Source organism: Pezoporus flaviventris, unplaced genomic scaffold (genome assembly GCF_033815535.1).
Source record: "Pezoporus flaviventris isolate CSIRO_AGI_PZ_B2104156 unplaced genomic scaffold, CSIRO_AGI_Pfla_v1 ptg000006l, whole genome shotgun sequence".
NCBI lineage: Eukaryota > Metazoa > Chordata > Aves > Psittaciformes > Psittacidae > Pezoporus > Pezoporus flaviventris.
The window spans coordinates 18,233,266-18,246,771 of record NW_026892554.1 but is presented as its reverse complement, the minus strand read 5'-3'; the positions used below and the strand labels follow the sequence as shown (position 1 = coordinate 18,246,771).

Here is a 13,506-nt window from a genome sequence, read left to right as displayed (position 1 = left end):
GATGCTCATTTGAAGCAGTATATTTATTAGTGATGGTAACATTTCAGGTAGCATAATGACACGTAGATGTAATAATACTTGGAAATAGACCTGTGAAATTGCCAGGTGACAGCTATAGATCTAATACATGCTGCAGGTGGTATTAATGATACATGTATCTACTTATCTTGAGTAATAAAGTAAATGTTCTCTGTTAGCTTAAAATAAAAATTCTCTGTTCCCTTCTGCCACCATGAATTATGTAAATACTTCATCCAGAATAACATACTTTTTCAAAACCATTGAATCTATAGTGGCTTGATTAAAACCAAAGCATCCTCTTGGTTTACGGTTAGACTTTAAAATAAATAGCCCAAGTGCACAGTTTCTGTTGTAGCAGATCTTTTTTTTTTCTTTACTCTTTTGTCATTTAGCTGCAAAGCATTTTTATTCAATGTTCTAGCTTTAAGCTGAGCAGTTTGAGTGGCTTTTATCTTTTTATTTTCTCACTTGGCAGCGCATTGCAATACTGCTTAACATAATTAAATACAGCCTTTCCTGCAGGGAAATTGCTGTAAATCAAGTGGTTTGCTCTGAGTTGCTTAATGCATGGTATAATTAATATGAATATTCATTTCCCACCTGTAGCAGTTCAGTCTGCTGTCAAAATGTGTTACCTGGTGATTTGGAATTTATGAGCCTTCATTACGTGTATCTTTAGGAGCAATACACAGTCAAGTGGAACCTTTAAGTGACTCATGGGTTCGACTAAAACACAGCAGAGACTGGTTATACACATCCTCCTACTCATTTGTCGAGTCCGATTTTGATCTCTCAAGATCCCTTGGAGTACATACTTTGATTGAAAATGTTGTCAGCTTTGTAAGTGGCGATGTGGGAAACTCGCCAGGATTTAAGGAACCAGAGGAAAGTATGTCCACCAGTCCACAAGCATCAGTAATTGCAATGGAGCAGCAGCAGTTGAGGGCTGAGGTAAGTTTCAGTTTAACATCTTTTCTTATTCTTCATAGATTATGCTCATTTTATGGCTTCTTTAAAATCATAGTCCAAATTCTGTATATTTAAGGATACTCTCTCTTTTTAGTTAAAATATCTTAACTGGAACTGGGAACTTAATGTAAATAAACTCTGAAATGAAACTAAAAAAAAATAAGTCAATGAGAAAACAGCTGCCTCAATTCATTCTCCCTTACAGCTGGAGATGATCTAATTTCTAAGGATATTTGCTATTTACTTAATACTGTCTTTTGCCTGCCTTTATTTTTAGCTTCGTCTGGAGGCACTTCATCAAATTTTAGTGCTTCTGTCAGGGATGGAAGAAAAAGGCAGCGTGCCTTTAATGGGAAGTCGTCAAGTACCAGGATTTCAGTCTTCTTCATTGCTTACTTCTGTTAGACTACAGTTTCTTGCTGGCTGCTTTGGTTTGGGCACTGTAGGACATGCAGGCGCCAGAGGAGAGAGTGTAAGATTGCATCACTACCAGGTAAGTACTTCAGTAATTTCTGCTGTTTCAATAACTGTGTGATTATAATGTATCAATTCTTATTCTAATTTCTTTGTTTGAGCCAGGATGGTATCAGAGCAGCCAAAAGAAGTATTCAAATTGAAATCCAGGTGGCTGTGCACAAAATTTACCAGCAGTTATCTGCTACGTTAGAAAGAGCTCTGCAAGCTAATAAGCATCACATAGGTAAGTAAAAACCAGTTTTGCAAAGTATTTAATATACAGTACAACAGTTTAACAAAGCAGACTTTGATATTAGTGCCCAGAACTCACTGATGTGTCTGACTGACAACTTTTCCTGGGAGAGAGAAGCTTTTTAACTTTGCTCTGTTGTAATTTCCTTCAAGTGTTAGGCCTTTTTATTTTAAGACTTTTAAGTGTTGTCAGCCTTTCTGTTCCATGTGCCTCAGTCTTCTGTAGTCACCTGTGTCTTCGGTGCTTCCAAGTGATTTTTAGGTTTTTCAGGGATAAGCAGTTTTCTGAGGAGATCAACTCTCCAGTCTTTTTTCCTTCAAGTAAACTCTCTTTAAATCCAAAACCAAAGAGCAGGGCATTTTGTCTGTTTCGAAAGCTCTTTTCCCTGTCCTTCTATACCCAAATATTGCAGTGTGCTTTTCTGTCCTTAAGGGGTAACTGGAACTCTGCCCCTCTTTGTGCCTTTGTACATGTACTGGCTGAGAGCTTCTGTACAGAAGAGAGTTCTGTAATTGTTGGTAGAGCCTTATGGGCATTCTTATCTGAATTTTTTTTTGTTGTTTCACTAAGAAATTTCATGAGAATACACTTTAAGTAGAAGTGAAAAATGAAGCATTTCACCCAGTTATTATTATCCTAGAGAGAAGATTCTGGTTTGAGATATACCCTCAGAACATTTACATCACAAACCAGTTCTACATCATATTCTTCCTTGGACAACCTTGACATAGAGGTTGCATTGACTTAAAGGGTACATCAGAAAGACTACCTTACAGTGACGGACAAAGAATGCTAGCCTTTTCCTTGATAATTTATTTCATTAAAATTTATTAAAAAATAATCTGCTGTTGCTCTGTCCTGGTATTACTCTAAACAGCTTATTAATTAAGACAACTTTATTTTAATCTTAGAAGCACAGCAGCGTCTTCTATTGGTAACAGTCTTTGCTCTAAGCGTCCACTATCAGCCTGTTGATGTCTCCTTGGCCATTTCCACTGGTCTGCTGAATGTGCTATCACAGTTGTGTGGCACAGACACCATGCTAGGGCAACCACTGCAGCTGCTGCCCAAAACTGGCATTTCTCAGCTCAGCACAGCTTTGAAAGTAGCCAGTACAAGACTGCTTCAGATCCTCGCTATCACCACGGGGTAAGTGTCACATGCTTCCTTTCATTTGGAAAACTTCATTGTTCAGCTTTTCAGTGTCCTTTAAAAATAACTTTTCTTTTGTGTGAGCTTTCTTTAGGACAATAAATGTTCAGAGGTATATAGGTGAAGTGGGGGAAGAAAAGAGTAGTCACATTCTTTGTAAGAAAGGTGCACATAAAACTGATAAATACTTTTAAAAAGTGAGGAGTTTTGGACCAAAATAGTTGGAACCTTATGGACTATAAACACTGTATTCTCATATTCCCCATTTTGCTCATTTTGCTCTGTATCTGTATCTAGTCAGTTGATACGATGATTCTTCACATTGCCATATAAAAGTCATTTGTGTAAAAGCGATGCTGATGGGGTGGTGGGAGTTCTTTAGAGCAGTACATTGTGCCTCTTTTCAGAATACACAGTATTCTTCTGAGGAATACTGGCATCTGCCAGACCCACAGAACAACATTCAAATTCCTGTCAACACTTAAATATTTAGTTTAACTTAGTGAAGAAAAAAACAGTAGAGAAAGTAATTTCTACTTGGAAGAAGAGTATTATTTGATATCCTGTATGTGCATCTTCATTTCAGTGTTCATACAACACATTGTGTTTACCTGCTAAATATGTTATGTAAAAAACCCCCAGTAACATACACAAAAAAAACCAAACCAACCTAAACCCACAAACCCTAACCCCATCTCTGGAAGCTGCAATGGGATCATGGTTAACTGAGTAAACTGTTTTTTCCCCTAGGATGTACTGGAAATGTGTCCCTTGATTCTGAAGATTAGACAGTTTTAAAGTGTCTTAAAACCAGGGTTCAAATAAGAATAACGTGCCAAGCATATGGTGGAGGATGAGGGAAAGTAGCCTGCTGCAATAGAATGAATTAGAGTTAGTGCTATGGTAGACCCAGTTGTCACTGGCTCTGCATTTGCAGTTTTGTATTTATGTTCTTGTTCCTTGGGTCAGCTCTGAAATACTCTTCATTTTACCTTTCTGGTTTTTGTGGGTGTGTATAGAACCTATGCTGACAAACTGAGTCCAAAAGTGGTCCAGTCTTTGCTGGATTTATTATGCAGTCAGCTGAAGAACTTGTTATCACAAGCTGGTGTGATGCTTATGGCTTCCTTTGGAGAAGAGGAAGGTGAGGAGGATGGAGAATCAAAAAAGGCAGATTCCAGTGGGGAAAACGAGAAGAGGGACTTCAGAGGTAATTATCTGGCATCATTGCTGTTAAAATTTTGAAATACTAGAAAATAATAATGAAAGAAACCACAGAATGCTGAGGCGCTCACCCACTTTACTGTATTTTGACTATTGTTGGGTCATTCTTAACTCTGTAAGCTAGATTAAGTCAGTTCATCAAGTAACTTCTTGCTCAGTTCAGATTTACATAGACACAACGCATTAAGTAATTTACAGTTAGGAACAGGCTGAGAATAAGAATTACTTCATCTGGTTTGCAGTTAGGAGGAGAATACAGGTTTCCTTGAAAAATGAGTCACTGGTAGTGGTGCTTTCCATAAATGAGTTCATAGGAATTATCTAAATTTCAAACTGCAAATAAATATAGATTAGTTAAGGCATTGGTTGCATTTGCTTTGTATTATGCAGTTTTTGTGGTCTTAGTGGATAGCAAAAGGTTAGCCCTACCCTGTCATCTTAATCTAACAAAAGGTTTTCTGAAATCTTAATATCTTTATATAATTTAGTCCCTTAATGAGCATTTTGAGTTTCTGTGGAAATACGTGTTTGAAGAAATTTTTAGTTGTAGCTTGGTTTTTAGGTGTACATACGTTTTTGATAGCGCTTATGATTGTCTTACCTTATAAATAATCCAATGGCTGATGAATTCATAAGATAATTAATTAGAAGTTAGAATCTAAGGTCTTTCTGCAAGCATTTCCTGGTTAAAACTGCCTTGAAATATGAATCAGGGGTGTGAGGTGGTATAGTGTTCAGTATCAGAAATCCCCATAAAGCAAAAACACACTTAGAGACCAGTGGTTACATTTTATATTAGAGGGACATGTATAAATAATTGTGTGTGTTAGATTTATGTGGCAAGATTTGGGTAGTGGGAGGGAGCTGCAGGAGTGGCTTCTGCAAGAAGAAATCATGAGCTTGCCCTCATGTTTGGAGCTTCAGCCATCTGCAAAGCAGACCTGCTTCTGCCCAGATCTGAGCCAGTTGTTGACACTGGTGGTGCCTCTGTGGTAACACACCTAGGAAAGTGTATGAAGTGCCACACAGCAGCTGTGTGAGAAGGTGTTTTAATTTTTTCCTACTCTATTTTTCATGGGAAGATTAATTTCTTTTCTAAGTGGAGTCTGTTTTGCCCATGTTGGTAACTGATCAGTAATCTTCTGGCCCTTATTTTTACCCATGAGCTTTTAGTCTTACTCTCTACTGTCTTGCTGAGGAGCAGAAGTGAAAGAGCAGCTTGGAGGGCTCCTGTCATCTAAACAAGTTTTAACAGCCAGCCATCCTGTCATAACTGATCGTTGTATTTTTACTTAGAGAACAGTTTGTTGCCAGTAACAAGGACTGCTTCTAAGGTTGTCATAATAAGATTGTAAATTAAAACTTTTAATTTAACTTCCCAGCTGCCCTCCGAAAGCAACATGCAGCAGAATTACATTTGGGAGACTTTCTTGTTTTCCTGCGTAGAGTTGTGTCTTCAAAAGCAATTCAGTCAAAAATGGCATCTCCAAAGTGGACAGAAGTACTTCTTAACATTGCTTCTCAGAAGTGTTCCTCAGGTATGATCTTTCTAAAGTGTGCTTAATGGTTGCTTGCATTTCTGTAGTGCAGTTCCTAAATATAAGTCCTGTTAGAACACGTTACACAGTGAGTAACTAAGACCAACTTCAGTAGATGTATGCAGGTTACACTTGAGACTTGTGCACTGGTGGCATGCCGCTGGCATCGTGTGTGCCTGATGCAGAAGTCACTTTCAGATTATTAACATCTTGTTCCATCTTTAGGAGTTCCATTGGTTGGCAATTTGAGGACTAGACTTCTTGCACTTCATGTATTAGAAGCTGTATTACCTGCTTGTGAATCTGGTGTTGAAGATGATCAAATGGCTCAGGTCTTTATATTTTGTTATAAGCTTTTACACCTATTTCTTCAAAAAGTCTCTGTAAACTTCTGAGTGTTTCATAGGTTTGCTCAGAATTCAGATAAAGTGAGGCTCAGTGTGGATATTTACGTATCTAAGAGCACTGAATATTTTGAAATTTATACCTAGAAAGCAAAGTAAAACAATGTAATTGTTTTTGTTGTCCTTGTCTTGGATTTGAAATGATCTGAATTGTATTCTAATATACCAGGTTGTTGAAAGGTTGTTCTCACTTCTGTCTGACTGCATGTGGGAGACTCCAATAGCTCAAGCTAAACATGCAATTCAAATAAAGGAGAAAGAACAAGAAATAAAGCTACAGGTAACGATGCTTTTACCTTCTCTCTTGACTAAATGTAACCGAGTTACATTTACCACAGATATTTTGTCCTGCTTCTGGTAGAAGCAAGGGGAGTCAGAAGATGAAGATGAGAATCTTCCCATACAAGAAGTGTCATTTGACCCTGAGAAAGCTCAGTGCTGCATAGTGGAAAATGGGCAGGTTCTAACTCATGGAAGTGGAGGTAAAGGATATGGTTTAGCATCCACTGGAGTTACTTCCGGGTGTTATCAGTGGAAGGTAGGTTGCATACTTTTATTTTGGAAATACACTGTGATTTATAAACAAAAGCTGCCTGTTTTTTTTTCCCTTATGGCAGCATTCTTGAGTAAATGACATTTTGGCAGTGTTAGGTTTCTGGTTGGAGTCAATGTTTTAAGGGTCTTTTCCAGCCTGAATCATTCTAGGATTCCAATTTTTAACCCAAAGTGAAGAGTTTGTGGCTGCTTTAGAGCATTCAGGTATTTCAGTACACAGATTGTACTGTGAAAGTGCTTTGTGCATTTGTAGAGGTAGTGTTGCTTGTCCCTAAGATCCACAGTCAGCACAAATGTGCATTCTCTTGCAAAAGTTATCCACTGAAATACGTAGATTTTGACTTTTTTGTCCAGAAAACTTCACAAAACAGTTTGTTTTCTTGTAAAAAGACACATCAGCCTGTCTGTTAATTCTTCTTCTGGAGTGATTTTTTTCAAGAATATAGATATGTATACTGTTGTAGTCCTTGTAAGTACCATCTTTGAGCATAACATTTTTAGTTCTGTTTTAACTTGAATCTGTGTATATCACTCACTGTTAATGTAAGGAGTACAGCTTATTTGTTTCTGGAATATGACTTTTAGCACTTGTAACTCAGCTTCTGAGTGTGTATGTTTTGAGTCCAGAAAAGAACCCAATTTGTTTATGCATTTACTTGATTACTAGTAATTTGTGTTTAAATGACTGACCTTAAACACCAAGATGTCATTTTAGGGCATAATTTTAGCTTATTAGTTTTTACTTATTTAGAAGCTTCTGAGTAGAAGTAGTGTACGTAAATCTGTGTACAGTAAATTTTTATTGCTCTGTTGTATAAAAACATCTGTTCTTGACTTTTTTCCCCGCTTGTTTTGTTTTGCCTGGTAGTTCTACATTGTGAAGGAGAATCGAGGCAATGAAGGAACATGTGTAGGAGTTTCTCGCTGGCCAGTACATGATTTTAACCATCGCACTACCTCAGATATGTGGCTGTATAGAGCCTATAGTGGTAACCTTTATCACAATGGAGAACAAACTTTGACTCTGTCGAGCTTTACCCAAGGAGATTTCATCACATGCGTATTAGATATGGAAGCAAGAACTATTTCCTTTGGTAAAAATGGAGAGGTATTTAACATAAAATGTTTTGTTGTTTTTTTTTTTTGAACAGTGATTTGGCATGGATATTTTATATAAAGCGAAGTGTGATAGTTAATTTACTGTTTCAGTACTTACAAAGACTATAATACAAGTATAACTTTGTCACGTTTCATGTATTTGCTTGTTAAGGTGTTTGAAATTTAAGGGATTTTTTGTTTTTTAACTAGGAGCCAAAACTAGCTTTTGAAGATGTGGATGCAGCAGAGTTATACCCTTGTGTTATGTTCTACAGCAGTAATCCAGGAGAGAAGGTAACTTTAATGTTCATCTGCATAGGTGTACTGGTTTGTGCTAGGATCGAGTCAATATTCTTCATAACAGCCCATATGATGCAAGGTTTTGGGTTTATGACCAAAGCTGTGTTGATAATTCACAGTGGTTTAGCTGTTACTGAGCAGTGCTTGCATAGCGTCAAGGCTTTCTCAGTTTCTCACCATGTCCCTCCTAGCAGGCAGGTTGGGGTGGCCAGGAGGCTGGGAGGGAGTGCAGGCCATCATCTCACTTAAACAGACCAAAGGAATATTCCATACAATATAAAATCACACACAGCAGTAAAACTGCTGGGAAATTTGCCAGGGGTTTCTCTTGCTCAGGACTGTCTGGGCATTACCTGGTGGTAAGGGATTGCATTTTGCAGCACTTGTTTTTCTTTGTTTTGTTTTATTTTTGTCTTGTTTTCTTTTATTTATGAAACTTCCTGACCTCAACCCACGGGTTTTCTCACTTTTGCCCTTCTGATTCTCTTCATCCTGTTGAGGGGGGTGATCAAGCTGCTCTGTGGGGCTTAGCTGCCTTACTGGGGTTAGCACTTAATAAGAGGTCATAAGTTTATCCTTTTCCATCTGTTCTTCTGGGTGTCAGGTTTATGGATGTTGGGGTTTTTGCAGGGTAGGGACGGTAGCTAGCGAGTGGCAAGAGCATCACTGATTATTCATTTTGGTTTATGATGTGCACTGTCTTACTTGCACGCTACCTAGACTTCTCATAAATTCCTCTCTTGTGCAATCTACTGTAAATTTAAAATGTATTTTATTTACAATTGATTTACAGACAGTATTCTGCACACAGTATTGCATTCCCAGTGAGAATGCAGTATTAGGGATTCCTGGTAGTATTAAATGAGAAACCATGAACTGTTGTAATTTCAGCATCCTTGAGTTTGAAGGGATGCAGGTTTTGATCAGTGTTGAGGTGGATTTCCTAGGGATCCTAAGCAAAAAAAGGCAGTGATAGTAATTTTTTCTCTTCAGTAGGAGACTCCTGTATTTAAATAAAATGAGCTTCTCCAGGAACATTGTGAAGATAACTTTTAAAACTGTTCTCCTTAAACATGTAGGTGAAGATCTGTGATATGCAGATGCGTGGAACACCTAGAGATTTGCTGCCTGGTGACCCCATCTGTAGTCCTGTTGCTGCAGTGCTGGCAGAAGCCACTATCCAACTCATTCGTATCCTTCATCGCACAGACCGTTGGACACACTGCATCAATAAAAAAATGATGGAAAGACTGAATAAAATCAAAACATGTCTTAAAGAAGCAGGCCAAAAGCTGAAGAAGAGTCGTTCAATTCAAAGTCGAGAAGAGAGTGAGGCGAGAGAGGAGAAGGAAAATAAAGAGGAGGAGAAAAGCAAACACAGTAGGCATGGTTTGGCTGACCTTTCAGAACTGCAGCTAAAGATGCTCTGTGTGGAAGTGTGGCCTGTTCTAGCAGTAATTGGTGGAGTTGATGCTGGTCTTAGAGTTGGAGGTCGATGTGTACACAAGCAAACTGGACGTCATGCCACCTTGCTTGGAGTAGTGAAGGAAGGCAGTACATCTGCCAAGGTCCAGTGGGATGAAGCAGAGATTACTATCAGGTATGCTCATTTCCTACACTTTTCACAGTCTAGTGGTGTTCTGTGCTTCAAAATCTTCAGAAGTAACATTTTACACTAGACTCATGCTGATAATTTATTTCAAGCTTAGACTGCAAAATTTAGCTTTTAAAACAAATATAATATTTAAGCTTTTATAGTATTTAGTAATAAAATGTCTTGTGTATAAAAAATTAAGTCGATAGGTTTGCACTGATTAGAGCATCATTAGACTTCTTAGTTTTGGCCTCTAGATTTCAGAGTTGGCGTGTGACTAGACTTGCCAGTTTTCCTAGATTTGAAATGAGGATTGCTTGGTTTAGAATTGGTATGTATTGGCTAACTAAAACATTATTCCTGTCTTAATTTACTGCAGCGTCTTGATTATGTCTCTGAATAAGAGATTTTTACTGGGGGTTAGTGCAAATGGCAAACGTGATTGTAAAGAGAGCCCTGATTTGATTTATCAGAGTTGAGAACTGAAGTCTACTGCGTTGTCATTCCCTTCTTAGGGAACTGGAAATTGTTCTGTGGGGCTTGTGGGGTAGTTAAAGTCAGAAAACGGGAGGATTCTATTCTTTATGGTGGGTTGGATGATGGTATTCAAATACAATGCAGCTTCAAAGTAGTGCTTCTTCATTCTGTGACCTGCCTTAGAGAGCTGAAAGAGTGCCCCTGTATTAGGTGTTAACACTGAGGTTGTTCTACAGATGATGGTGAAAACTGGGGAGGAGGCTGGAAGGAGATATTCCTTTTTCCACCGATCTTGCAGATGTGCCTTCAAAGGGAAGGCGCTGGGAGGGAAACTGAAATGAAGCTAGTGACTTCTCTGGGCTCCCTGGTGCTCTCACAGGAATTGCCCGTTTTATGTGGAACAGATTTGATTCAGTAATTTTCTTAAGCTCCTTCTGGCTATAGTTGAAGTGTCATCTTCTGGAGAAATTGAGCAATAAGCATTTTTTTTGCCACCAGTTACAATTATATTCTGACGCAGCTGAGGTCAGTTCACCTCTCAGAACTGTTGCATGATGCCTAGTTTGTCTTTCTGCAAAGGCTGTCATCACTTTAACAATGTATGAAGTGCAGTTGATTGTTGAATTTAGCTCCAGATACAAATGTTCATGTATGCCCATGTGACAGTATAGCCTTAAAGTAAGCGTCTTCAAATAATTTGGAATATTAGGTGAGTGAAGCACTTGAACATAGGCAGGCTCTTGGCAATGCACTGAATTAAGTTCAGAATGTGCCTTCTTAATCAAAACAGGGATCAAGCTTGCTTTCATTTTAGGTAGAAGTTTACATGAGAGGGGAAAACATTTTGGGATAATAAAAGGAAGATTTAGAAGTCCTTTATGTGGTAGATGTGTAGAAAATACAAGATATGTGGAAGTTTAGGCTGTTGAATTTTTATCCTACGTGTAGTGAAAATTAGTCAAGTGTAACAGTGCTAAATGTTAACAAAATATCACTGAGTATAGATGGACAACATGTATTATGTTTGTCTCTTGGGTTTTCTGACCTGTTTTCAAGAAGTCACTGTCGTCTCCATGTAATCTGCCCTGGCATAACCAGAGACGAAATTATCAGAAGCTATCAGTAGTGTGCTCCTTGTGATGAATAGTTTAAACAGGAATATGGAGTCAAATCAAAGCTTTTCCTAAATGTGAAAAAAGTTTTGGAGTGTTTTCTTTCTAAGCTTTTATACCTGTTCACAAATTCAGCTCAGGTATGATGATAAAATTTGGCTCAGGGTGGTTCTTCATAGTAAGAGGCTGTTACTTGTTTGTAAATAATTACAGAAGCCTCTGTCAGCACAGCATTGATAGCTTCTGTGGTGCTTCTGGGGTTTAATGCTTGCTGTTGAAACCCTGCGCATCCGTTCTTGCCTTTACTCTGATACCATATCTCCCTGTTTTTCTGATCATAACCTCATTTTCCCCTGTTTCCGTTTAATTTTTAGAGGTGGTTTATTTTACTAAATATATTTTACATCTTACTTTGCCTACATTATTTCCTGTACTTTCCTCCTGTCTCTCCCTCACTTGCTTTTTCCTGTGTCATTCTGATCTTTATTAAAGCTTCCCAACTTTTTGGTCGCCTAGTGATACTCCATTGTATAATCTGGAGCCCTGTGAACCGCTGCCTTTTGATGTTGCAAGATTTCGTGGGCTGACAGCTACGGTGTTGCTGGATCTGACTTACCTGACTGGTATTCATGAAGATACAGGAAAGCAGAGCACCAAGAGGCATGAGAAAAAACACAGGCATGAATCGGAAGATAAAGGGGAAATGGACCAGAAAACCGAGGGTGATATTGGATCAGATCCACGATTAGGACAAAGTGCTGATGATAACAAAGGACATAGTGCTACGAGCTCTAAGTCAGAAAATGAAATTGCTTCTTTTTCCTTAGAACCATCAACACTAGGTATGGAATCCCAACACCAACCTCCTGAGGGAAGAAAAAAGAATCACGAACATACTCCAAGAAATCATGATATTGTGCAGTCGGAAATCAGAGCAGTGCAGCTATCTTATCTTTATCTTGGTGCCATGAAGTCACTTAGCGTTCTTCTTAGTTGTAGTAAATATGCTGAACTATTGTTAATACCAAAAGTCCTGGCAGAAAATGGTCACAACTCTGACTGTGCAAGTTCTCCGGTTGTTCATGAGGATGTTGAGATGCGTGCTGCCCTGCAGTTCCTCATGCGCCACATGGTGAAACGCGCAGTCATGCGCTCTCCAATAAAGAGGGCTCTAGGACTGGCAGATCTAGAACGAGCACAAGCTATGATCTACAAGTTAGTGGTTCATGGGCTGCTGGAGGATCAGTTTGGTGGCAGACTCAAACAAGGTATGTTTTAAAAACTTTGGGGGTATATGCTTTATTATTTTTATTTCTATTAAAATTACTATTAATGATAATACAAATAACAGAAATACAAGATTTTCTCATTTGCATTTAATACTTTTTAAAAAGGAGCACTTCTGTATATAGTTGTCAGAAGGATTTGCGTGTGATGTAATTATGTTAACTGTGATTGTATGCAGTCACAGCAACAGATGATGCTGAGCAGGGTCAGGGTGTAAGTAACCTGTGTTTCTAAGAAAAAGCTTTTTCTTAGAAATTGTAGGTTTGTTTGGGTTTTCTCTGGGGGGCTGGGGGGTGGATGTTTGTGGAAGGTGGTTTGGTTTGGTTTTTTTTTCCCTTGGGTTTTTTTTCCCTTGGGTTTTTTTTCTGAGATACTTGTCTGTTGTGGGGTTGGGGTTGGTTTGGTTGGTTTTGTTTTTTCCTGAGATATTTGGCAACGTACTAATAGACGCTAAAGAGAAAATGTGTGTAATTCCTTTTCTTCTTAAAAATTTGTGTATTACAGCCTGCATCCTCAGGGAAGCCATTTTAATCAGTTTAGACAAAGAAAAAAATATCTGAAATAGTAAAGATACTGTGGTATCTGATTCTTTACTGTCTTAAGCACTTACAAACCAACCAAAAAAAAAAACAACCCTACCTTAAAAAATCAGTTACTTAGCTGAATTCAAAACAGCTTTATAGTTAATCAACTCTGTTTCCATATCTGAAATTTCCTTTGCTTTTGCCTAAGACATTAATCCTAGCTGTTACAATCATAAATCTAAATATCATAAGATCTGGCATAGAATCATAGAATGGTTTGGGTTGTAAAGGACCTTAAGATCGTATAGTTCCAACCCCCTGATGCCTCACCATAGACCATGTCACCCAAGGCTCTGTGCAACCTAGCACTGAACACTGCCAGTGATGGAGCATTTACTACTTCTCTGGCCAACCTGTGTCAGCACCTCACCAACCTCACAGCAGAGAACTTCTTCCTTCTATCTAACCTGAACTTCCCCTGTTGTAAGTTTAAAACCATTACCCCTTGTCCTATCGCTGCAGTCGCTGGTGAAGAGTCCCTC

General features: G+C 38.4%; 1 protein-coding gene across 11 annotated transcripts in view; it reads left to right on the top strand.

Annotated features, from left to right (window-relative positions):
- The window catches only part of HERC1 (HECT and RLD domain containing E3 ubiquitin protein ligase family member 1), a 114,772-nt gene that overhangs the window by 67,624 nt on the left and 33,642 nt on the right, over nucleotides 1-13,506 (top strand). For 10 of the 11 annotated variants that reach the window (XM_061447228.1, XM_061447229.1, XM_061447230.1 and 7 more), the window contains 13 exons: nucleotides 701-972; nucleotides 1,268-1,483; nucleotides 1,570-1,690; nucleotides 2,611-2,848; nucleotides 3,871-4,061; nucleotides 5,458-5,613; nucleotides 5,839-5,945; nucleotides 6,187-6,297; nucleotides 6,379-6,555; nucleotides 7,441-7,680; nucleotides 7,881-7,964; nucleotides 9,050-9,570; nucleotides 11,646-12,421. In XM_061447228.1, coding sequence (XP_061303212.1) covers nucleotides 701-972; nucleotides 1,268-1,483; nucleotides 1,570-1,690; nucleotides 2,611-2,848; nucleotides 3,871-4,061; nucleotides 5,458-5,613; nucleotides 5,839-5,945; nucleotides 6,187-6,297; nucleotides 6,379-6,555; nucleotides 7,441-7,680; nucleotides 7,881-7,964; nucleotides 9,050-9,570; nucleotides 11,646-12,421 — 3,210 coding nt within the window. The remainder of the gene's footprint in view (nucleotides 1-700; nucleotides 973-1,267; nucleotides 1,484-1,569; nucleotides 1,691-2,610; nucleotides 2,849-3,870; nucleotides 4,062-5,457; nucleotides 5,614-5,838; nucleotides 5,946-6,186; nucleotides 6,298-6,378; nucleotides 6,556-7,440; nucleotides 7,681-7,880; nucleotides 7,965-9,049; nucleotides 9,571-11,645; nucleotides 12,422-13,506) is intronic. The other variant, XM_061447235.1, reaches the window with a different exon arrangement.